At 42.4% G+C, this 26,214-nt stretch overlaps 1 protein-coding gene across 2 annotated transcripts in view; it reads right to left on the bottom strand.

The window, feature by feature from the left end:
• Window positions 1–26,214, bottom strand: part of fbxw4 (F-box and WD repeat domain containing 4) — a 142,672-nt gene that overhangs the window by 82,562 nt on the left and 33,896 nt on the right. For both annotated transcript variants that reach the window (XM_020516122.2, XM_020516123.2), the window contains exon 5: window positions 23,801–23,895. In XM_020516122.2, the coding sequence (XP_020371711.1) occupies window positions 23,801–23,895 (95 nt within the window). The remainder of the gene's footprint in view (window positions 1–23,800; window positions 23,896–26,214) is intronic.

Here is a 26,214-nt window from a genome sequence, read left to right as displayed (position 1 = left end):
CCTAGGATAAATCCCATCCAGCCCAGGGGACTTATCTATTTTCACATCTTCCAGAATTGCTAACACCTCCTCCTTATGAACCTCAATCCCCTCTAGTCTAAGAGACTGTATCTCAGTATTCTCCTCGACTACATTGTCTTTTTCCTGTGTGAATAGTGACGAAAAATATTCATTTAGCGCCTCTCCTATCTCTTCGGACTCCACGCACAACTTCCCACTACTGTCCTTGACCGGCCCCAATCTTACTCTAGTCATTCTTTTATTCCTGACATACCGATAGAAAGCTTTAGGGTTTTCCTTGATCCTACCTACTAAAGACTTCTCATGTCCCCTCCTGGCTCTTCTTAGCTCTCTCTTTAGGTCCTTCCTGGCTAACTTGTAACTCTCAAGCGCCCTAACTGAGCCTTCACGCCTCATCTCTACATAAGCCTCCTTCTTCCTCTTGACAAGAGATTCAACTTCTTTAGTAAACCACAGTTCCCTCGCTCGACCACTTCCTCCCTGCCTGACAGGTACATACTTCTCAAGGACACGCAGTAGCTGTTCCTTGAACAAGCTCCACATTTCAATTGTGCCCAGCCCCTGCAGTTTCCTTCTCCATCCTATGCATCTTAAATCTTGCCTCATCGCCTCATAATTGCCCTTCCCCCAGCTATAACTCTTGCCCTGCGGTATATACCGATCCCTTTCCATCGCTAAAGTAAACGTAACTGAATTGTGGTCACTATCACCAAAGTGCTCACCTACCTCCAAATCTAACACCTGGCCTAGTTCATTACCCAGTACCAAATCCAATGTGGCCTCGCCTCTTGTTGGCCTATCTACATACTGTGTCAGGAAACCCTCCTGCACACATTGGACAAAAACTGACCCATCTGAAGTACTCGAACTATAGCATTTCCAGTCAATATTTGGAAAGTTAAAGTCCCCCATAACAACTACCCTGTTACTTTCGCTCCTATCCAGAATCATCTTTGCAATCTTTTCCTCTACATCTCTGGAACTTTTCGGAGGCCTATAGAAAACTCCCAACAGGGTGACCTCTCCTTTCCTGGTTCTAACCTCGGCCCATACTACCTCAGTAGACGAGTTGTCATCAAATGTCCTTTCTGCCACCGTAATACTGTCCTTGACTAACAATGCCACACCTCCCCCTCTTTTACCACCTTCCCTGATCTTACTGAAACATCTAAACCCCGGAACCTGCAACAACCATTCCTGTCCCTGCTCTATCCATGTCTCCGAAATGGCCACAACATCGAAGTCCCAGGTACCAACCCATGCTGCAAGTTCACCCACCTTATTCCGGATGCTCCTAGCATTGAAGTAGACACACTTCAAACCACCTTCCTGCCTGCCGGTACACTCCTGTGACCTTGAAACCTTATTTATGACCTCACTACTCTCAACGTCCTGTACACTGGAGCTACAATTCAGGTTCCCACCCCCCTGTTGAATTAGTTTAAACCCTCCCAAAGAGCATTAGCAAATTTCCCCCCCAGGATATTGGTACCCCTCTGGTTCAGGTGTAGACCATCCCGTTTGTAGAGGTCCCACCTAACCCAGAATGAGCCCCAATTATCCAGGTATCTGAATCCCTCCCTCCTGCACCATCCCTGTAGCCACGTGTTCAACTGCTCTCTCTCCCTATTCCTCGCCTCGCTAGCACATGGCACGGGTAACAAACCAGAGATAACAACTCTGTTTGTTCTAGCTCTAAGCTTCCACCCTAGCTCCTTGAATTTCTGCCTTACGTCCCCATCCCTTTTCCTACCTGTCATTGGTGCCTATGTGGACCACGACTTGGGGCTGCTCTCCCTCCCCCTTAAGGATCCCGAAAACACGATCCGAGACATCACGGACCCTGGCACCTGGGAGGCAACACACCAACCGCGAGTCTCTCTCGTTCCCACAGAATCTCCTATCTGTCCCCCTAACCACGGAGTCCCCAATGACTAATGCCCTCCTCCTCTCCCCCCTTCCCTTCTGAGCAACAGGGACAGACTCTGTGCCAGAGACCTGTACCCCATGGCTTACCCCTGGTAAGTTGTCCCCCCCAACAGTATCCAAATCGGTATACTTGTTTTTGAGGGGAATGGCCACAGGGGATCCCTGCACTGTCTGCCTGTTCCCTTTCCGTCCCCTGACTGTAATCCATCTACTTTTTTCCTGTACCTGAGGTGTGACTACCTCCCCGTAACTCCTCTCAATTACCCCCTCAGCCTCCCGAATGATCCGAAGTTCATCCAGCTCCAGCTCCAGTTCCCTAACACGGTTTCCGAGGAGCTGGAGTTGGGTGCACTTCCCGCAGATGAAGTCAGTGGGGACACTAGTGGTGACCCTTACCTCCCACATTCTACAGGAAGAGCATACAACTGCCCTAACATCCATTCCCACTGTTCTGAATTCCCAAACAGACAAATTTAAAAAAAAAAAAAAAAAATACTAGTAGCCTTACCAAATCAGTGCTCAGAACCTTTTTTTTTGGTTAGAGGAGGAGGATGGGTGGGAGACAATACTTAGGTAGTGTTTCGGGTAAAGCAACCGCTTTACCTCACTTACTCCAAAAATGGAGTCACGCGAGGTAAGACTTTTATAATCGAAAAGCTCACCTTCCCAGGCTGCCCTCGCACTTCCTCCCGGACTCCCGCCGCTGAAACAACTTTCTAACAGTACACCACAGTACTGTTAGAAAGGGAGATACAGGATCTTGACCTAGTTCTGATATTGATATTAAAACTAATGCTGGGGCTGGTGCTCCAGCAAGTCATATAACTAAGGAAGTGCTATGCTTTAACATGATTAATGTGAAGGGATGGGTTAATGCAGGGAAATGGAGTAAATTAAAGGAAAATAAATAGGCAAATAATCAAGGTAGCAAAAAAGTTTATGATAATCAGTGCAAATAACTAAAGCACAGTTTACAACAAAAACATTCCTTGAATACACAAAACGTTGCAAAGGCAAGTGTTCCAACTGTGGTCAACATACTTCCTCAGAAGGCTACAGAAATTTGGCATGTCCACAATGACTCTTACCAATTTTTATAGTTCCACCATAGAAAGCATCCTAACTGGACACATCACAACTTGGTATGGCAGCTGCTCTGCATAAGACCACAACAAATTAGAGAGTTGTAAATGCAGCCTAGTCCATCATGCAAACCAGCCTTCCATTGAACGACTCCACCTATACATTTACACTGCCTTGGGAAAGCAGCCAAAATAATCAAAGACCCCTGCCACCCTGGTTATAAGCTCTTCCACCTTCTTCCGTTGGACAGAAGATGCAAAGGTTTGAAAACAGGTACCAACAGACTCAAGAACAGCTTCTTCCCTGCTTTATCAGACTTTTGAACGGATCTCTTATAAAGAAGTTGATCTTTTTCTGCATTTCCTCTGTAGCTGTAACACTATATTGTGCATTCTGTTCTATCATCCTGATGTACTTATGTATAATATGATTTGCCGAGATAGCATGCAAAAAAATACTTTGCTGGTGGTCATCTTTGAAAATTCAGTAGACTCTGGAATGGTCCCTGCAGACTGGACAAATGCAACCCCTCCTTTCCTTTCCTAATTAATGGAAGAGAGAAAATTGGGAAATCTGGATCCATTAACAGTCAGTCTTAGGGAAATGTTAGCATCTATAATAAAGGGTGCAATAATAGGACAATTTAGAATTGTAGGATAGAGCATAGTCAGAATGGATTTATGTAAGGGAATCATATTTGACAAACTTGCTGGAGTCTTTTGAGGATCTAAGGAGTATAAAACATATGGAGGAACTTTTGAATGTACACAAGAACATACAAACATAAGAAATAGGAACAGAATTACATCTTTTGGACTGCCTCACCCAGATGATGGTTGATGTGTCCCAGGTCTCAACTCCTTTCTCATGCCAGTTTACCACAGCCCTCAATTTCCCAATATTTCAAAAATCTATTTACCTTCTCCTCAAATACCTTCACTGACCTGGCCTCAATTCTCCGGAGTAGAGAATTCCAGACATTCACCATCCTCCAAGAGAAGACATTTCTCACATCTTGGTCATAAAGTAGTATCCCCTTATTCTGTAACTACTGTAAATCCTCAGTATCTGCAACTCGCAGATTCACCTATCTGAACCAAAAGGTTAGTAGTAACAAAATTCAACATCTGTGGCAAACTCGTGTATCTGGGCTATGTAGTGGGGAAATGTTGTGCAGGTGGAATATAATGTGGAGAAATGTGAAGATTATCCACTTTAGTAATAAAAACAGAAAAACAGACAACTTCTTACTCTTTCTCAGGAGCAGGATGTCTCACTGCAATTTTATACAGCCTTAGTGAGGTCACACTTGAAAGACTGCATGTAGTTTTGGTTTCTTTATTTGCAAGAGAGGGCGTGCAACAAAAGTTCATTAAACCAATTCCTGGAATGGAGGGATTATCATATGAGGAAAGATTATATCAACTGGGCTTAGAAGAATAATGAGTGATTTCATTCAAATACAAAATTCTTACAGGAAATTGCAAAGATGCAAGAGGGATGTTACCCTGACTGAGGTTCTAGAACCAGTGACAGCCTCAGAATAAGGTGCAGAACTTTTTGGAAGGAAATGAGTAATTTCTTCACCCAGAAAGGGTGGTCTTTAGTGTTTTCTGCCTCAGACTGCGCAGGTTCAGTCAACAACTATGCTCATGGCTGAGACTGGCAAATTTTGACATATTAAAAACAGTAAGGATATGGGGGGTAGTTCATGAAAACGGCATTGAATTGATCAGCTATGATCTCACTGAGAAATGGAGTGAGCTCAAAATGTTGAATGGACTTCTTCTACTTATGTTTTTAAATCTGATAGCAACTTGCAGACAGTGGGGTGAATATACATAGTTAATTATAGGAACAGGAGTAGGTCATTCAACTTCAAGCCTGTTCCACCATTCAATGCGATCATGGTTGATCTGTGGCCTAACTCCATATACTTGCCGTTGGCCCATATAATAATGAGTTCTGAAGAAGGGTCACTGGACCTGAAAAATTAACTGACTTTTCTCCACAGATGCTGCCACACCTGCTGAGATTTTCCAGCAGGTTCTGTTTTTGTTTCTGATTTCCAGCATCTGCAGTTCTTTTGGGACTTTTTTTTCCCCCTTAATACCTTTGCTTAACAAAACTTTTTCTCTCTCTCAGATTTAAAACTGACAACTGATCGAGAGTCCACTGCAATTTTGTGGAAGTGTGTTCCAAATATCTCCCACTTTGTGTGTGGAAGTGCTCCTTAACTCCCTCCTGAACTGTCTGACCCTAATTCCGAGACCATGTCCCCCAGTCCTGGAATCTCCAACCAGGAATAATGGTTTACCTTTATCCAACCCATCTTTTCCCATCAATATTCTGAAGACTTCGGTCATCCCTTAACCTTCTAAATTCAAAAGAAAACAGGCTAAATTTGTATAATCTCTCCTCATGACTTAACTCCTGAAGTTCGGGTATCACATGGACTATGGTCAGTGAAATACAGGCTTTCCACTAACCCACATTGATTTTTCAAATTCATACTTAATTTTATCTTCACCTGCCATTAATTTATCTCCTTCTCAAGTTCTTGAGAACATCCACCTCATCTGTGTTGCAGTTCCCTCATTACGAGGCACACTGGGGTAGCTCACAAATGGCCAATGCTGTGTCAGTCTAGGTGCAAGCAGTGTGCTGGAAACAGACAGCATCACAGCCAAGGGCAATTTCACGTTCACCCAATGTGTGTGCATTTCCAGCAGGAGTCACTCAAATGGTTATTAACAGTGCCACTCTTGGCCGAATGTTTGTTCTCTGCCAGGGAGAACGAGACTGGCTTGTAGCACCAGCACCTTTCATTCAGGTCAAGATCTTCTTGCTCCATATTACAACCTAGCTTTTTTTTGTTTAAACGTTAAAACTGGTGAAGAGGGCTAAAAATAAAAAAAGGCACTGCCCAATTTTACGGTCTTTTGATGGGGAAGTCAGTTTGTTGTTTTTTTTTTTTTTACAGCCAGTGTCTCATTCCGCTCGGAATTAATCAGCTTCTGGGTGAAAATTTACGGCTGGTCTTTGTTCTGCTTTGTCGACCACTGAACCAGTGAAAAAGAGAAGCTGTTTTACATTAATTCCACGCTTCTACTTTGTGAGATGCCATTGCCAAATTATCTATTGGCAGGGCCATGATCAAAGGAGGGCAAAAAACAAAGAGCCAGTGCAGTGCAGAGAGAAAGTAACTACTAGCAGGCCCCTGGATTTAAAAAAAACCAACTGCTTTCTCAGTAAAGAAACAATGAGACATTCAAACTGAAGTGTCACTGCCTTTATCCATCCACTTGATGAAAAGGTTCAACACTTGACTGCCACTATCCCACAACGTGAGCCTCCCCTGGCATAATATCCCAGTGGGATGTCTCTCTTTTGGTCATTTTTCATCAGCTTCATAACAAGCCCCGCCTCCTCTCCCCAAATTCCATGGACAGTTTGGGGGTGGGGGTGGGGGTGGGGGCAATACCTGACTACTGTTCTTCAAAAGTTGGGAAGCTTCGTCTTTTCATTGAGATGCCTTTTTGTGTCTTGCATTCTCACTATCCCCCTTTCTGTTTCATGCTCTCTCTCTCTCTCCCTTTTCAATTACATCTTTACTGTTCGCCCTCTTCCATCAATGTGACCCTGATATGCTTCAAAACTTCCACTTCTCCACCCATTGTTCCTTACCATCTTTCAAGCATTAAGAAACAGATATTTTGCACTTCTAAAGCACCTTAAAATGACTTCAGGACACCCCAAATTACCTTAAAGCCAATCAATTACCTTCAAAGTGACCCTATGATAATGTAGGAAACACAGCAGCAAATTGCACACAGCAAGGTTCCACAAACATTCCACAGGGTTCTCCAGTATAATCAAATGATCCGATTTTACCTCTGTTGCTTGAGGGAAACATATTGACCAGGACAGCTGGGAGGACTTCTGTGCTCTTCTTCGAATTGTGAAATAGAATCTTTTATATCTACCGGAGAAGGCAATTTAGTATTTCATTTGATTGGTCTTTCATCATACTTCAAGGTATTACTCTGTTTTATACACATGAATCTTCGTACTTTTTCAGTCCAAATACAATTTGTAGCAGAATAAATCAAGATATCTCTAAACCAGCCACTACGTCTACAAGATGGCCACTCCTGGTGAGGGTGATGAGGATGTACCTGGTTTCTGCACACTCTCTCACGATAGTATTATAGTGAAAAAAAGATCTCCAAAGTGTCCCACCATATCCCACTGGCTGATCAGCACCTCTCTACCAACTACTATGATGTAAAAGCATTTCCCTGACGTCTGCAGGACTTTGCTAACTCAGGCAAAAAAAATTGCATGACAACAGTCCATGCAATCCAAAATAACTTAACGTGAGAAACGTTTGGTAAAGCTCTGATAAAGCAGGAAAGCATTGTCTAATTGCAACTCTAATTTTCATTAACCTTCATCCATCTGTAAGGAAGATGTATAAGATTATAAAGGGACAAGGGGAAGATGGACAGAAAGCAGCTGTTAAAAGGTGAAGGGGAGGATGGCTAGAGGATCTTTGGCAAATTTCTGCAGTGCATCTTGTAGATAGTACACACTGCCACTTCTGAGCATCAGTGGTGTAGAGAGTTTGGCACTGATTATCAAGCATCAATCAAGCGAGCTGCTTTGTCCTGGATAGTATCAGACTTCTAGAGTGTTCTTAGGACTGCACTCATCCAGGCAAGTGGGGAGTATTCCATCACACTCCTGACTTGTGCCTTGATGCTGGACAGGGTTTCGGAGAGTCAGGTGGTGAGTAATTGACCACAGTATTTCTAACCTCTGAAATGCTCTTGTAGCCACTGCATTTATGTAGGGAGTCCAGTTGAGTTTCTGGTCGATAGTAACCCCATGATGATAATGGGGGATTCAGTGACATTCAATGGTGTTACCATCAAAAGGGTGGTGATTAGATTGTCTCTTATTGGTGATGGTCATAGCCTGGCATTTGTGGTGCAAATGTTACTTGCCACTTGTCAACCCAAGCCTGGACATTGGACACAGACTGCTTCAGTGTCTGAGGAATCGAGAATGGTGCTGAACACTGTGCAGTCAGTCATCGGCAAACACCCCTCTTCGGACCTTATGATGGAGGGAAGGTCATTGATGAAGCAGCTGAACATGGTTGGGCCTAGGATACTACCTTGAGGGGCTCCTGCACAGATGTCCTGGAGCTGAGATGACTGACCTCCAACAACCATGACCATCTTCCTTTGTGTCAGGTATGACTCTAATCACTGGAGAGTTTGTCCCCGATAGCAAAACTGGCATCAGTGGGTAGAGTGTCTTGATGTCAAGGGCTGTCACTCTCACCTGACCTCTGGAATTCAGTTCTTTTGTCCATGTTTGAACTAAGGCTGTAATGAGGTCAGGAGCTGAGTGGTCCTGGCAGAACCCAAACTGGGCGTCACTGAGCAGGTTCTGCTCGATTAGTACTATTGATGACACCTTCCATCACTTTACTGATGATCAAGAGTAGGCTGATGGGGTGGTAACTGGCTGGGTTGGGTTTGTCCTGCTTTTTATGTACAGGACATACATTTGCAATTTTCCACATTGTCAGGAAGATGCCAGTGTTGTAACTGTACTGGAACAGCTAGGCTAGGGGACTGCACGTCTTCAGTACTATTGCCAGAATGTTGTCATGGCCTGCAGCCTTTGCAGTATCCAGTGCCTCCAACCATTCCTTGATATCACATGGGGTGAATCAAATTGGCTGAAGACTGGTATTTGTAATGTCAGGGACCACTGGAGAAGGCAGAGATGGATCACCCACTTGGCACTTCTGAAGCTTCAACCTTATCTTTTGCACAGATGTGCTGGGTTCTTCCATCATTGAGAATGGGGATATTTGTGGAGCCTCCTCCTTCAGTGAGTTGTTAAATCACCCACCGCCATTCATGCCTGGATGTGGCAGTACAGCACAGATCAGATCTAAGCTGTTGGTTGTGGGATCGCTTAGCTCTATCACTTGCTGCTTACGCTCTACAAAAATAACTTATTCTATAGTGTATGATTCAACGAATATAGAGTCAGGAAATAAAGGACTAGTGTTAATCAGATTTCAAGAAGTACTTCTTTATTCCAAGAGCGATCAACAGCTGTACTACATTTTTCATTAATTCACAGGATCCAAGTGTCCCAGCATTCACTGCCTATCCCGATTTGGCCTGGAGAAAGTTTTGATGAGCTGTCTTCTTGAACCACTATAATCTGTGTGAATTATAATTTCCTGTAGCACTTTTTCAGTTACTAGTCTAGATTTATATGTGGCTCCAGTTCTACATCAATAAGATTGACCCTTAATCTCTCTGTATTGCCCTGGCATGTCACTCAATTATACCAAACAAATAGCAATGATTCAAGAATGTGGCTCACCACAACCTTCTCAAGACAACAAGGTATTGAAATAAATGTCTACATCCAGATGGTGATGCCTGTACCAGTACAAACATCTCTAAATTTTCATCGATGGTCACTAGTCCAGCACTACCCACAACCCCCTTCCCACTCTGCCAATGTCTCACCGGGTTCATGCACCATATTCTGTCTATCTGAGTCAGAGAAACGAGAGAAGTTCTGGATTTGAGCCCTGCTCTGGTCCCTCTTAACCATGAGCTGCTGGGGCAGCTATTGAGATGCTAAAATTAGACCATGTATTTTAAGAAAAAAAAAATAGGTTCACAGCTATTCAATCTTTCCCCACAAAGAAAAATTGTGAAGCTATCAAGAGGAATGCCAACTCTTTGGAGCTCAGCTCAAAGATACTCCCTGAAATGAAGCAGAGCACCACAACATGGAGAAGTTGAAGCTTAACCATTTTCCTTTTAAAAATAACTAAGTATATGAGGCAGAAAGGATTACATTCAAATGTAGATGGGGCAAGGTGAATAGGAAAGGTTTAGGAGGGATATGGGCCAGGAATAGGCAGGTGGGACTAGTTTAGTTTGGGATTATGTTCACCATGGACTGGTTGGACCAAGGGGTCTGTTTCCGTGCTCTATGACTCTATGAAGGTGGTAGGTAGGATCTTTTATGAAGCACAAATACTAACAAAAACCAGCTGGATCAAAAATACTGACTTCTATGTAAAAACGTAAGAAACAATTCTGGAAACATATAGAACCCAAACAGAGAGAAAGTGATTACAATGTTCCTGAGTAGGTCTTTCATCAAAACTCAGAATTGCACCAGAGACGCTAACCTATTCTCTTTCTCCTTTCAACAACTGAGCTCCCTCCTAAACATTTCCAGAAGTTTGATTTTATTTCAAATTTTCTGCTGCATCACGAAGAATCAAAGAATTGTTTATGGCAGAGAAATTATTTGGCCCACTGTGTCTGTACCAGCTTTTTACTCAAAGTCATTCTCCTGAATTTTCTCCATAATCCTGCACCCTTTTTCCTTGTCTAATAACAGTCTAACCCCTTTTTGAATACATCGATTGAACCTGCTCTACTGTACTCGAAGGCACTGAACACCAGGCTCTATTTGCTACGTGAAAAAGCTTTTTTTCTCAAATCACTTTTGCTTCTTTTGCCAATTTTCTAAATATCTATTCTGTCCACACCTCCCAAGAGTTTGAATAATTTGATCAGATTTCCCCTTAGCCTCTTCCTTTACAATGAAAACAGTTCCAACTTCTCTAATTTATCTTCATTACTTAAAGTCCTCATCCCTGGAGACATTCTCGTGAACCTCTTCTGTACCCCCTCCAATACCCTCAAGACCATTCTTCCTAAAATGTGATGCCCAGAACTAGATACAATACTGAGGCCAAACTAGTGTCTTAAAAAGTTCAACATAATCTCTTTGTTATTAGTAAAGCCGGCTTTATTAAATGTTCTCTCAGTCTGTCCTATTAGCTTCAATGATATGCATTCACTCTCAGGCTCTTCTCCTGTAGCCCCTTTAGAATTGTGCTCTTTATCTTATATTCTCTCTCTGTTGTCTTCCTACTAAAACAAATCACTTTGCATTTTTCTGCATTGAACTTCATCTGCCATGTGCCTGACCATCCACCAACTTGCCCATGTCCTTTTGAAGTCTGCACTTCACAGTTTATACACTTCTCAAGTTTCATATCACCTACAAATTCTGAGATTGTGCCCTGCTGAACAAAGGTCTAAATCATTAATATAGATCAGGAAAAGCAAGGGTCCCAACACTAATTTCAGGGGAACTCCAAAACAAACCTTCATTCAACCTGAACAACTTCCATTAACCACTACTGGTCAATTAACAAATTCTATATCCATGGTGCTACTGTCCCTTTGATTCTACATGCTGTTACAATGCTCACAATTCTGCTGAGCAATATCAAACACCTTCTGGAAGTCCATTTACACCACAACAACAGGACTGCCCTCATCAACATTGTTAACCCTTTTGAAAAAAAACTTCAAGTAAGTTAAACATGAATTGCTCGTTTGAAATCCACGTGGGTTTAACTGAATTGACCCAATTTGTATGGAATTATTTTTCTGTAAGTTTTTCTACTGCCAAAGACAAACTGACTGACTGTCCTATAGTTGCTGGGCTTACAAGCATTTTGAATGAAGGAGTGATGTTCACAATTCTTCAGTTCTCTGGCAGCATCCGGTTTAAGTACGGCTGAACAATAAGGGCCAGTGCCTCTGCATCTCCATTGTCACTTCTCTCAGTATTTCATGAATGCATCTCATTCACAACAACAACAAAAACGAAGTTGCTGGAAAAGCTCAGCAGTTCTAAGGAAGGGTGATTGGACCCAAAACGTTAACTCTGTTTTTTCCTTCACAGATGCTGCCAGACCTGCTGAGCTTTTCCAGCAACTTTGTTTTTGTTTTTGTTCTTGTTCCTGATTTACAGCATCTGCAGTTCTTTCGGTTTTTATTATGCATCTCATCCAGTCCTGGTACCTTGTTGAGTGCAGACAGCCTGTCTAATAGCTCTGCGTTATCAATTGTAAACCCTTCTAGGATTTCACAATCTTCAAAATCTCCCCTCCCCCTACCGCATCCCAAAACCAGTCCAGCTCGTCCCCGCCTCCCTAACCTGTTCTTCCTCCCACCTATCCCCTCCTCCCACCTCAAGCCGCACCCCCATCTCCTACCTACTAACCTCATCCCGCCCCCCCCTTGGACTGACCTATCCCCTCCCTAACTCCCCACCTACACTCACCTTTACTGGCTCCATCCCCGCCTCTTTGACCTGTCTGTGTCCTCTCCACCTATCTTCTCCTCTATCCATCTTCTATCCGCCTCCTCCTCTCTCCCTATTTATTTCAGAACCCCCTTCCCCTCCCCCATTTCTGATGAGGGGTCTAAGCCCGAAACGTCAGCCTTCCTGCTCCTATGATGCTGCTTGGCCTGCTGTGTTCATCCAGCTCTACACCTTGTTATCTCAGATTCTCCAGCATCTGCAGTTCCTACCATCTCTAGTTACTAAATTAGCTCCTTTTCTCCATGGTTGAGGCAGGATCATCTTTCTTGGTAAAATACATTTGCAAAGTATTCAATTAACACCTCACTGACACCAATTATACACCACCTTTTTGGTGGTAATCAGTCCTATTCCTCCTTTTACCACTTATATACTTATAAGAGACTTTGGGATTCCCTTCTATGTTGGCTGCTAGTTTCTTTTCTTACTCCCGTTTCATTTCTCTTTGCCTTATGACCTCGTCTCTGAATCTTCTATATTCAGCCTGTATCTCAAATGTATTTTCTACTTCATTGCAGTTTTAAGCACACTATTCATCTAATTTGTATCTCCTTTTCAGCCAAGGAGCTCTGGATTTGTTGGCCCTACATTTTACTTTTGAAAGAACAAGCCTTGACTGTGCTCAAACTCTCTTTTCGTTGGAAGTAGCTCATTCTTCAGCTTTTGTTTTTCCTGCCAAATGGTAATTCCAATTTATTCACTCGGACCCATTTTTGCCCCAGTGAAGTTGGCTCTTAGTTTGTTATTCTTATTCAATATCATTCAATATCCATTTCCATCATCATCCTAAACCTTATGATAGAATAATCACTGTTCCCAAAATGCTTTCCTATTGATAGTTAATCCACTTGGCCTACCTTATTCCCAAGTTATCAGTTCTAGCAGTGCCTTTTTTCTCAAATAGACTGGAACATTACTGCTGCTGAAATTTCCCCAAATACACTCTAGGAACTCTAGCCTCTTTCTGCCCTATATCTCAGTCTATAGTCAGATAATTAAAGTCCTCCATTATAACCACGTAATCATTTTTTGCATCTTTCTATAATTTTCTGTAAATTTGTTTGACTGTAGCCTTCTCACTAGTTGGTGCATACAGACTAGGCCAAGCAATATAATTACACCCTTTCATTTGTTTCTGCTGGAAAGTCTCTATCTTCAACACTGCAATACTCTCCTTAATCAATACCACCATCCCTCCCAGCTCTTCTTCCTCTCCCATCTTCCACATATATCCCACAAATATACTGGAATTCTGCCCAATTCGTCAAAGCTAGTGTATAGAATATCTTCATCATAAATCACTGGCTCACAGGGAACACCCACTGGATCCTCCTGGTACCATTAGATTCAGAAACCTGACAAGTTAACTAATTTGCTACCTCTTCATTGGTGTTTCACATAGTGCAAGAGGGTTTTCACAACTTTTCATGAGTACAAGAATAAGCAAGCAAGGATGGCTATTCAGTCCATGCTTCTCATCCTGGCATAGAGTCTACAATACCAATTCCAGTGCCTAAATATCTCAAGTAACTCTAGGATGTTTGTCTTCACTCCCCTACCTGGGGAAACGCTGAAGTCAATACGAAACAGGGGGAAACCTCTCCAATGGTTGGAGTTACATCTAGCATCAAGAAAGACAGTTGTAGTTTTGAAGGTCAATCAGCACAGCCCCAGAACAAATTCCAATAAGACATAAAAGCAGAAAGTAGGTCATTCAGCCAGAGTCCACTCTGCCATTCAATGAGATAATGGATGATAATTATCAAAACCACTTTCCTGCCTTTTCCCCATAATCCTTGCTTCCTTACTAATTAAAAATCTCATCTTTGAATATAGTTAATGACCCCAGTTTCAACAGCCTTCTGCAGTAAAGGATTCCACAGATTCTCTACCTTCAGAAGAAAGTTCTGCACATTTCTGTCTTGTGTGGTCTCTTATTCTGAGATTATGCTCTTCAGTTCTGGACTCTCCCACAACGCGAAACAACCTTTCCGTATATACCCTGTTAAGTCCTCTGAGAATCTTCTAAGTTTCAATAAAGTCGCCTTGCATTCTTCTATATTCCAACAGGTACAGGCCCAAATTGGGGAGGTGGTGGCCTAGTGGTATTGTCACTGAACTGTTAATCCGAGACCCAGGTAACGTTCTGGGGACCTTGGTTCGAATTCCACCACGACAGATGGTGGAACGGAAATCAATTTTTTTTAAAATCTGGGAATTAACAATCTAATGATGAGCATGAAGACATTGCCGGTTGTCAGGAAAACCCAACTGGCTCACTAATGTCCTTTAGGGAAGGAAACTGCCATCCTTACCTGGTCTGGACTCCAGACCCATAGCCATGTGGTTGACTCTTAACTGCCCTCTGGGCAATAAATGCTGGCTTAGTCAGCAATACTCATATCCGTGAATATATTTTTTTTAAAAAAATCTACTTAACCTCTCCTCATAGGAGGGTCCCTCCATACCTGGCATCAGCCTAGTGAACTCCTTTGGACTACTTCCAATGCCAGTATATCTTTCTTCAGATAAAGAACCCAAAACTATGCACAGTACTCCAGCTGTGGTCTGACTAGTGCCTTATATTGATTTAGCAAAACCTCCCTACGTTTATTCTCCTTTCCCTTTAAAATAATGGCCAACATTCATTTGCCTTCTCTATTAACCGCTGACCTTGGATGCTAGCTTTTTTATGAATTATGCACAAGCACTCCCAAGTCGCTATGTAGCTTTCTGCAGTCTTTCTCCATGTAAATAATATTCACCTTCACTGTTTTTCCTGTCAAAGTGCACAAAATGACATTTCCCTATATTATATTCTAAGCATCAAGTTTTTGCTCACTCGCTTAGCCTGTCTATAATCCCTGTGCAGACACCATGTCACCCTTACCACTTGCTTTCCCACCTAATTTTGTGTGATCTGCAAACTTGGCTATAGTACATTCACTTTCGTCATCCAAGACGTTAATACATAATGTAAATAACTGTGGCCTCAGCACTGATCCCTGAGATACACCACGATATTATATGTTGCCATTCCTGAAAATGCTTCCCTTATTCCAAATCTCTGTCTTCTATTAGTTAGCCAGTCCTCTATCCATGCTAATATACCACCTCCAATACCAAGAATTCTTATCTTATTGAGTAGCCTAATGTGTAGTACCTTAACAAGCAAGTACCTTCTGAAAATCCAAATACGTTACATCCACTGCTTCCCCTTTATCTATCTTGCTGTTACTTCCTCAGAATTCTAGTATATTTGTCAGGCATGATTTCCTCTTCATAAAGCCAAGCTGACTCTGATTGATCATATTATATTTTTCTAAATGCTCTGTTATTACATCCTTTATTATGGATTCTAACATTTTTCCAATAATAGATGTTAAGCTAACTGACTTTCTGAAAATAACTACTTTATGACATCTAACCTCATGCAGCTTATAGTCATGACCCTTCGAGCTCCCCAACTGATCCATATCGACAAATTATAATCTTTACATTTGTTTCAGATCAGTAAAATAAATCTCCTTGAAAGCTATACTTTAAGACTTAAAAACTCCAGATCTCTACTGCTATTGTGGTAATTAGGGGCCTTAAACTAGGTATTCAGAGAAATGCTGTTGACTGAACATTTACCATTACCTCTATACCACTCACTTTAAGGAGACCAAACCTGGTCAGAGTATTCGAGATAAGGTTTAAGTTCTTAAACAAAGGTTAGTATAGTGTGTTTTTTTTTTTGTTTTTGTGATATGATCAGCCTGACAACATATTTAAAGAAAGTCAACTAGTGCTCAATTTTCTGACTTGTCTTCTACAAAAAAAAAGTTTGAAAATAAAAAATATTCTGGGGAAGTGACAAAGGTGGTTTTAAAATATGATAAAATGGTCCTAAGGGGTAGATGCAAATATGTTTTCACTTGAAGGGGAATCAAAAGTAGGAACCATAAGTGTGAGAATCGTTAATAAATCTAACAGGGAAATCAGGAGAAATTTCTTAGACAGATAGTGATGGGATCATGAAATTCATTAGCAGAGAAATTAGTTGAGGCAAAAAACTGGAAATGCACTTCAGGAGAAGCTAGATAAAAACATAAGGGATAAAGGAATGGAAGTATAGGTCGATAGTGTGAGATGAAGTGCATGTGGAGCGTAAGCATCACAATGAATCAGTTCGGTAGGATGGCCTACATCCGAGATTTAAATGTCGTGTGACCCATGAAGGAACTAAACAAGTGAATACCAGATAAAGATATAATTGGGTCGCACCCCACCAACCTAGTCAAATGTTTTGCACTTGCACTCTGTCAAGGTTTACACCTGAGCCATAGAGAGAGAATAGTGCCAAGTGAAGTGCCAACTGAATGAGGAGGTAAGAAAACCACCACAGAACAGTGCAAAATATAAGGCTAAAGCATTCATGGCAGTCTTCAGCCAGAAGTGCCGAGTGGATGATCCATCTCGGCCTCCTCTGGTGGTTGCCTATATTACAGATACCAGTCATCGGCCAATTCAATTCGCTCCATGTGATATCATGAAACGGCTGGAGACACAGGATATTGCAAAGACTACAGACCCTGACAACATTCCAGCAATAGTACTGAAAACTTGTGCTACAGAACTTGCCGCTCCCAGAGTACAGCTACAACACTGGCGTCTACACGACAATGTTGAAAATTGACCAGGTATGTGCTGTATATAAAAAGCAGGACAAATCCAACCCGGCCAATTACCGCCCCATCAGTCTACACTTGATTAACAGTAAAGTGATGGAAGGTGTCTGTAACAGTGCTATCAAGCAGCACCTGCTCAGCAATAACCTGCTCAGTGATGCCCAGTTTGGGTTCTGCCAGGGCCACTCAGCTCCTGACCTCAATTCAGCCTTGGTTCAAACATGGACAAAAAAGGAGTTGAATTCCAGAGGTGAGGCAAGAGTGACAGTCCTTGACAACAAGGCTGCATTTGGCCGAGTGTAGCATCAAGGAGACCTAGCAAAACTGGAATCAATGGGCATCGGGGGGAAAATTCTCTGCTGGTTGGAGTCATATCTGGCACTTGTTGGAAATCAGCCATCTCAGCTCCAGTACATTGCTGCAGGAGTTCCTCAAGGTAGTATCCTAGGCTCAGTCACATTCAGCTGCTTCACCAATGACCTTCCCTCCGTCAGAAGTGGGGATGTCCGCCAATGACTGCACAATGTTCAGCACAATTTGTGACCCCTCAGATACTGAAGCAGTCCATGTTCAAATGCAGCAAGGTCTGAACAATAACTAGGCTTGGGCTGACAAGTGGCAAGTAACCTTTGTGTCATACTAATGCCAGGCGATGTCTCTCATGATGATGGTCAATCTAATCACCACCCCCTTTGACATTCAGTGGTGTTACCATCACTGAATCCCCCACTAGCATCCTGGGGGTTAACACTGACCAGAAACTCAACTGGACTCACCACAGAAACACAGTGGCTACAAAAGCAGATCAGAGGCTAGAAAAACTGTGGCTAGTAACTCACTTCCTGACTCCTGAAAGCCTGTCCACTATCTACAAAGCACAAGTTAGGAGTGTGATGGAATACCCCCCACTTGCCTGGATGAGTGCAGCTCCAACAACACTCAAGAAGCTTGACACCATTCAGGACAAAGCAGCCCACTTGATGGGCACTACATCTACAATAATCCACTCCCTCCACCCCTGACACTCAGTAGCAGCAGTGCGTACTGTCTCACGAGATGCACCGCAGAAATTCAGAGATCCTTAGGCAGCACCTTCCAAACCTATGACCACTTCCATCTAGAAGGCAGATACATGGGAACACCACCACCTGCAAGTTCCCCTCCAATATAATTGTTGTTCCTTCACTGTTGCTGGGTCAAAATCCTGGAATTCCATCCCTAAACGGCACTGAGGGTCAACCCACAGCAAGCGGACTACAGCAGTTCAAGGCAGCAGCTCACCACACCTTCTCAAGGGCAACTAGGAACAGGCAATAAATGTTGGGCCAGCCAGGGGCGCACACATCCCACAAATGAATAAAAGTAAAAATGCCTTATACAGCACAACCTGGAATGGCTAAAAAGCCTAAATTCTCAGCCTACGCGAAGGTAGCAACCCTAAGTTTGTACAATTTGGAACATTAGAACTAACTCTGGAGTTCCTGGATTAATGCCAGGGGCTTCATCGAGACGTTAGTTTCTGTAAGGAAGGGAGAGAGTAAAATAGCCACGAATTCTGACCACTCACTGTTGCAATGTTTGTGTTGGGGAGGGATACAGTCAAATGGAAAACTTTCCAAAGTTACAGGACTCAAAAAAAGTGACCAAGACCAAACTTTTGGCCGAAAAGCTGTGGCAACAGAAGCATTAAAAACGATACCTAAACTCCAGTTGCAATACTGCCTGATGTTCATGGACACTGTATGACATATCAAAACACCGAGGTGATGTTCCGTGGCCACTTCCTGAAGGAACAAGTAGGGAAGAAACTAGTAGGTAAGAATCAGATGAAGTGAACGTTGAAAAGACAGGTTCATAGAGGAAGTGGGAACACAGCAAAGGGTGCAAGCTAGAATACGCTCCTGCCAGGCATCAGCGCCTTCAGCAGGAGAGGAAAGAAAAATCACTCTCACCAGCATCTCTGTGCCAGAGGCAGGCTTATTGTCCTATGACTCTCAGACTTACACTCAAAAGGCAGACACCTTACATAACAAGACTGCACAGAATTTCAAAAGGCATGCACTAAACAGAAAAGTAAACTAGTAAAAGATCAATCAGTAAAAGTGGTAACAAAAGCGGCCGACCTGTACGATTTGTTTGGAGAGCATTTTCCTTGGAATTAAGGCTGGAACAAAGGGACATTTTTTAACCTTTGACCCCTCCCTGGCAAAACCTTCAAAACCCTCTAATTTCCCTCTTAACCCGTCACTGGCCCATTGTCTCTGTTGAAAAGCTCCCTCGGCGGCACGCAGCTCTCACCACTGTGAAGTTATCTTTGAACTCTTGCTTTTGTTTATTACTCGGGCAGTTCTTAAAGGAGCAGTGACACACCAGGTTAGCAGAGAACCTGTCAAGAAGCTCAAATGTAACCAAGAAATCAGTTTCTCATCCACATACCTTACCAACTCCTCCAAACCCACCCCACTGCTCCCCTGCCCAATCCACTGGCCTGCACACCCCAAATAGCTCCAAATTTCTCGACTTTGGTCCGGGGGGGCACCAAGATACAGTTTCACCACCAGTGCCACAACAAAAAACAGAAGTTGCTGGAAAAGCTCAGCAGGTCTGGCATCTGTGAAGAAAAAGAAATCATTTAACATTTCGGGTCTGGTGACCCTTTCTCAGAACAGAAAAAAACTTTTTATTTACAGTTTCACCACATCCTCAATTACCTTTCCAATATATCTATTCTTCACATGTGAAACTACACAGCAAGTCAGGCTATTCAACTGCATGGGCATCACATTCAAGTGCAACTCAACCTCACATTCACTGTCTAGTGATCAAGAGTAAGATTACTAGTTTATCTATCCCTATTAGTATCTCAAGATATAGAAGGCAATAAAATTGACCCTCCAGCACACCTACAAATGTTGCCATTCCTGTCAGATGAGGTAATACTGTGTTAAGCAAATTAGGATGCCATATGTATGACCTGGTACAACATGACAATGAATATCTACACTCAGCCAAGTCATGGAGAATGATTCCGTATTTTGGATGGAATAATTCATAAATTGAGTTCCCTCAAAGCACCAGGTGGCATTTTCATATCTCAGGTAATTTTTGCATAGCAGTTTACAAGGTGACCACACAATATTAGAGGATAGAGGAGTTGAAGATAATGGAAAATTAATTTGACTTTATTAAAACAAAAGATAATAAGTCATAGGACAAGGTGAAGATGGATGCCAAGATGGGCAGGCAGAACAACAGAGTTTGGGATTGGCATGGGAGTGAAAGTACCTCGGGGACCAATGGAAAAGGGGGAAAAGAGGGAGAAGATTACAAAGTAGGAAAAAGAGAGAGAGCGCGAGAGAGAGAAGGAGGCTGAGTTGGAGAGGCAGAAAAAGAAGCAAGAGCGAGAAAGGGGTGACAGAGGAAGAAAGAAATGGGTGCTGAGTTGACAAGCTCTGAAACAGTGTCATACACTAGCTGATTCTTTCATTTTTTCTCCCACCCTATTGGCAGAGGGTGACCAATACTAACAAACTAGCAGCTGTATCAGCCCTGAGGGACCACATCAGACTAACCATGGTCGTGGCAGTTTAGAAGCTAGTGAACTCTGGAAGATGTCATGGCCAGATGTAATACTGTGGCCATGTGAAAAATATAGTCCCACACTTGCATACAGAGTAAAGAGCAGAAGCGGGATCTCAGTCAATTAAAACCTGCACTTTAAATTGCAAATGAAACCTGTCAGAAATTCATGTGAGGGCCAATAAGCCTGTTATGATTTAAGTTTTCATTCTGTATCATTCTCAAATGTCAGGTTATTGGATTTATTCACACAAGAATGGACTTGTTCATTTAGAAAAAAAACTTCTAACCTCCATCTTGACACCATTATCCAGGGAAACTTCAATTAACCCACGCACCACTGTAATGTGGAAAGGTGTCTGTTATCTGACAGGTCTTGCTTTGTTCAGCTCTAATATATCAACCATCATATTGAAGAATTAACGACCTGTTTAATCACTTCTGATACTAGCTTTGCGAGGAAGAGAAGCAAAGCCAGAGTTAAAAAAAAGATCAGAAAGACGTAAAGTGGCGCCGTACCTAATAAAATGGGTGAGTGCCTCAAAGCAGCCAGCTGGGTGGCAGCTCACATCAAAAAGATCGCAGTTACCCAATAGTGAATGGCACAAGAAAAAGAACAGGCAGGAAAACAATGGCAAAATATTTTGACAGAGAGAGTGTGGAAGGAATAAAATGTCCAGAGACCAAGTGTGAAAGAGAGAGAGTGAAGGAGATAGAGACTGAAAAAAGCCAGAGAGAGAGAGGAGAGTGCAAGCATAAAGATCAAAATGAAAGAGCAATACTAAAGACATGAGAGGGAAAAGGGGAAGATAAGATAGAGAAAACAGGGAAGAGAAAGTGGTTAAAGGTGGGGGAAGAGGAAAGAAGAGAAAGGGCAAAAAACTGAATCAATGTCTAAATAATCTAATTTGCCTATTGGACGGGGGAACCAGCCAAGGGCTGTGCATGAGCTAGGAAAACACAGGCACATGGACACTGGGAGCGAGCGGTGGGCACTCGTGTGAACAGCGGCAGCAAGGGCAGGCACAGATGAGGACACAGTCACTAGACAAGATAACTATCCGTGTTCTACAATCAGGTCGAGGTTCAACTTCTCAGCATTTTGGAGACAGTGGGTTACTGCCGACACGAGCCAGCAGAACAGGTGGTCAGATCAGTGTGTCATGAGAGCCCAGATTTACTGCTGGAAAGCACGCACTGTTATCTTACCACGCAGATTCTGTTTGGGACACTCCTTAATAGGGCTGACTGAGTGTGCATCATTCTTCTTTCACCCACTCTCTTCCTGTCTGGTGAATGGTAAGTGTCCACTTTACCAACATGTTAGTGAGGGCATATATTTTCAATAAAACTATGCCACCCTTTGAATAAAGGCAAGATTCTTTGGTTCAGCTTGCATGGTTACAAAGAGTAAATCTCACGTTTTTTCTTTAAGTTAATTCTTAAAAGGCTGGCAGTGCCCAATTATGGAATGATCTCACATCGAGCAGTATTCCAATGGACGCAAGTTCAGACACCAATTTCTTTCCATTCTGATTTAGAGCTATATCACTATTCTATTGCCATCACTGTCAAAACCCAACAACTCCCAATCTAATATTATCGTGGATGTACCCTGCCAAACAGATGATGGTTCACCCCCATCTTACCAAGGAAAATTAGATACAAACAAAATGCTGGCCACACAAGAAATGGTAACATCCAATTAATGAATGTAGAAAGATGCTCCTCCTTCAATTTTAGGGCCACTCAAAACTTTCACATGGAGAGTTTCAGAATGCTTCCCAGCCAGAAAGATTTCAAATAAAAGCAAAATACTGCAGATATGGGAATTCTGAAACAAATACAAAATTCCAGAGAAACTATGCAGGTTTGGCAGCATCTGTGGAGACAGAAACAGGGTTAAGTCCAGTATGATCCTTCTTCATCACATGGAGAGCACATAGAAGTTAGGTTTGTTCTCCTTGGAGCAGAAGTTAAAGGAGAGATTTTATTTGTATGCTCAATGTTATTAAAGGATTTGATAGATTAGATAGATAGATAGAAATGCTTTCATTGACAGGAGGGTCAATCCAGAGGTCACAGATTTTAAGATAATAGCTAAAATAAAGAGGGTAGATAGACAATTTTTAATAACGTAGCAAGTTATGATCTGGAGTGCGCTGCCTGAAGGAATGGTTGATGCAGATCCAATAATAACTTCCAAAAGAAAACTGGATATATACCTAAAAAATAAATATTTCCACTGCTATAGGGACAAAGTGAGGAGAGTGGGAAAAATTGAATGGTTCTTTCAAAGAAACGGCACATGCGTGATGAGTCAAATAGTACTGTGAACCTGGCTTCCGCACACAGTAAGCCTCAGTAACTCTCTCAGCAACCCAAGATATTAGAGCTTCTCTACTACAATCTGTTAAACATTCATTATTTAAAAAGAAACAAGAGGAAAGCTGGGAGACAAATTTATCTTCAAATGTAGAGGTGAACAATGACATGAGAACGAATATATTTTGTATTTCAAATAGACAGCGAGGGCTAGATGTAATTTTCACGTGGAACAGATCAGAAAGTAGGGGCATGTTTGAAGCAGGGCATCACAGGCCACAGATTCAATCCACCTCCCACTTTGACATCAAGTATATCTTTTAATATATTATAGACACCTAGGCCTACATTAATAACAGCACTTACTTGTGTAATACACTGCATTTACAGCAGAAAGCTCAGGTCAGTGAAAAATTAGATACATTGCACACGATCTTAACAGAAGTTCTGCTCAGAGTTAAAGTTCAGGCAAAAAATATCAAGTGTAACTTCTGGCAGAACCTGAATTAAGTTAAAAACTTTAAAGATGACATTAAAATACGAAATGTGCTACTTTTCAACCTTAATGAAGCCATTACTTAGGGCACTAGAAATTTCATTTGCTAAGGAAATAAATGACAGTTGATACATTTTCAGAAAGGATCTTCAACAATTTGTGGGAACTTAGCACCCAGTATGTCGAATTAAATTTGTGCACATTTATGGACAAATTTGTTATAAATATGGGAATAAACATTTAGAATGGGATACAGTTAGTACCATAACAGTGACTAAAAGGAAATCACATTGCGCAGGCATGAAGCGCTGTGTGTGTGTCATTGCAAGATTTTTAAGACATAGCTATGCCAGGAAACATCCAAAAAAGAAAAATCACTTTCTACCTTGTTCTGGAAAACAAGCACAGCACAGGCCTTCTGCAACAAAACCAGAGAGAAATAAAAACTTACCTCAGAGTAGGGTTAACAGCCACCGACCAAACTCGATCTTCTGTCCTTATCTTGTGTAAACATTCTCCTAGCCGATTGGAGCATAGTGACCAAATCTGATTGAGATGAAGACAGATGTTTATTATCAGTATTCTTAAACGTTTAGCTAATGAAAAATAAGACTCCTCTCTCTGCATGTCTAACTTCCACACTTGTCCAACATGTGATGTGCAATACCATCAAATCGCCCGATAATGCTCATTCACGCAGAACAGACAATTAGGAAACTGTAGCCATGGGATTGTACCCCAAGAGCAGTCACCGCACTTCAAGACAACCCTAAAAGAACAGACACCAGAAAACAACACCTGCGAGAGAGAGCGCGAGCACATACATGCTAATGTGAATGAATCAGAGCGTGCAAATAAGACAGAAGAAAAAAAAGTGCAAGAGAGAAAAGACAGAAGAAAAGCAAAATACAGACAGTGCTGAAGAAACTCAGTGGGTCTGACAACATCTATGGAGGGAGAATCAGAGTTAACGTTTCAAGTCCAATGTGACCGTTCGTCAGAATGAAAGAGCCAATTTGGAGGAAATAAAAAACAGGAAAGGGAGAATGAGAATGTGATACAAAAGGAACATGTGAGAGAAAGGGATAGTAGGAATTGCAGATGCTGGAGAATCCGAGATAACAAGGTGTAGAGCTGGATGAACACACCAGGCCAAGCAGCATCAGAGGAGCAGGAAGGCTGACGTTTTGGGCCTAGACCCTTCTTCAGAAAAAGGCCCGAAACATCAGCCTTCCTGCTCCTCTGATGCTGCTTGGCCTGCTGTGTTCATCCAGCTCTACACGTTGTTATGTGAGAGAAAGGAGCACGTGACAAACGCCTGCAGTTTTTTCCCCTAATTTAACTCTGTGTCCTTCATAACATGAATCTTCTAGGATATTGGAAGAACGGATTTATTATTTAATGAAGATTGGGACAGGGTGATACTCCTGGCATAAAAATGAATCCAAGTTACTAATTTCATCTTTTTCAGTCCTCAAAGTGTTAAGCTTTAATCTCCAGACCCAGCAATGTCTGCACTGTCACTGCACTGCTTTATTATCCCAAAGACTCAGACCCAAATCACTCTGTATCTGCACATTCTGGCAGCTTCGAGGTCAGTCTGCAGTCTGCTTTGTATCACAATTACATTTCTTGGTTACAGCAGTTAACAAACCTTTCAAGTACAGCTGGGATATTTGCACATCCAAAGAAAAAATACTAAGCTTTCTTGAAGGTTTATTTATCCCCTGAAGCTTCCGCTATCACAGACAAATGAGGGCCAAGTTCTACCCTTGGTCTATAATGAGTTTGCTGACCTCATTTGGAGTTGTAGGGGGTGCTATGATTCACTCCAACACATTTATTATAGAAGCAAATACATTGATTGGGAAATTAGCTGGTTACAAGTGAAAACAGACAAAAATGCAGTGAACACTTAGTAGGTCATGCAAAATATGGAGGGAGAGAGATTGTAGAGAATGCACACCCACAAAGGAGAGACTGAGCATGCATGAGGGAGCACGTGCATGCGAAAGTCGGCGGGGGGGGTGGTGGTGGCAAAAGTGAGACAGCTCATGCCTCTCTCTCATGTGCTCTCACTCTTTTGCACGTGCAAGAGAGGGAGAGACAGCATGAGAGTGTGGGATCACTACAGTGCATGAGAGAGACAGTAGTGCACAAGAGTAAGTGAGTGCGTGACTCTCTCTCACGGGTGCTGTCTCACTGGCATGCTCCCTAACATGCTGTTTCTCTCATCCTATCACTCTGTCACACTCTCGCAAGTGCAAGAGTGCTGCAAGAGAGGGCGCGCGAGAGAGAGAGAGAGAGAGAGAGAGAGAGAGAGAGAGAGATCAAAGACAAATGAAACTGCTACACTTCCCTCAGAGGTTGCCTCAATGGTGTAGTGGTCATGTCACTGGACTAATAAACCAGAACTCCAGCCTAATATTCTGGTGATAAGGCAGACAGCAAAATCTGAATTCAGTAAAATCTAAATTCAGTAAAATCTAGAATGAAAACTTAACCTAATGGTGGTTGTGGAACCATTGCTGATTGTTGTAAAAGCTCCGCTATTTCACTAGGCAGATGTCCATGACAAGAGCAGTAGGCGTGACCATTGCAGAGTCCTTGTGGAGCCAAAATTTCAGCTTCACATGGAGAATACCCTCCATCATGTTGTGTGGCACAACCAGCATGCTAAATGAAATAGTTTTCAAAACAGATCTAGCAAGTTATAACTGGGCATCCATGAAGTGCTGTGTTGTCTGCCTGGTGCCCAGGTTCAGGACATCCCATCAAAGGAACATGGAGGTAGAAAGAGGGAAAAAGAGGTTCTGCTGAGGCAATGTGAGCACCCATCGCTTAAATTAACAAGCAGAACCAAAA

The sequence above is a fragment of the Rhincodon typus genome, chromosome 20 (genome assembly GCF_021869965.1).
Source record: "Rhincodon typus isolate 14 chromosome 20, sRhiTyp1.1, whole genome shotgun sequence".
Lineage (NCBI taxonomy): Eukaryota > Metazoa > Chordata > Chondrichthyes > Orectolobiformes > Rhincodontidae > Rhincodon > Rhincodon typus.
This window is presented reverse-complemented; position numbering and strand designations above follow the sequence as displayed.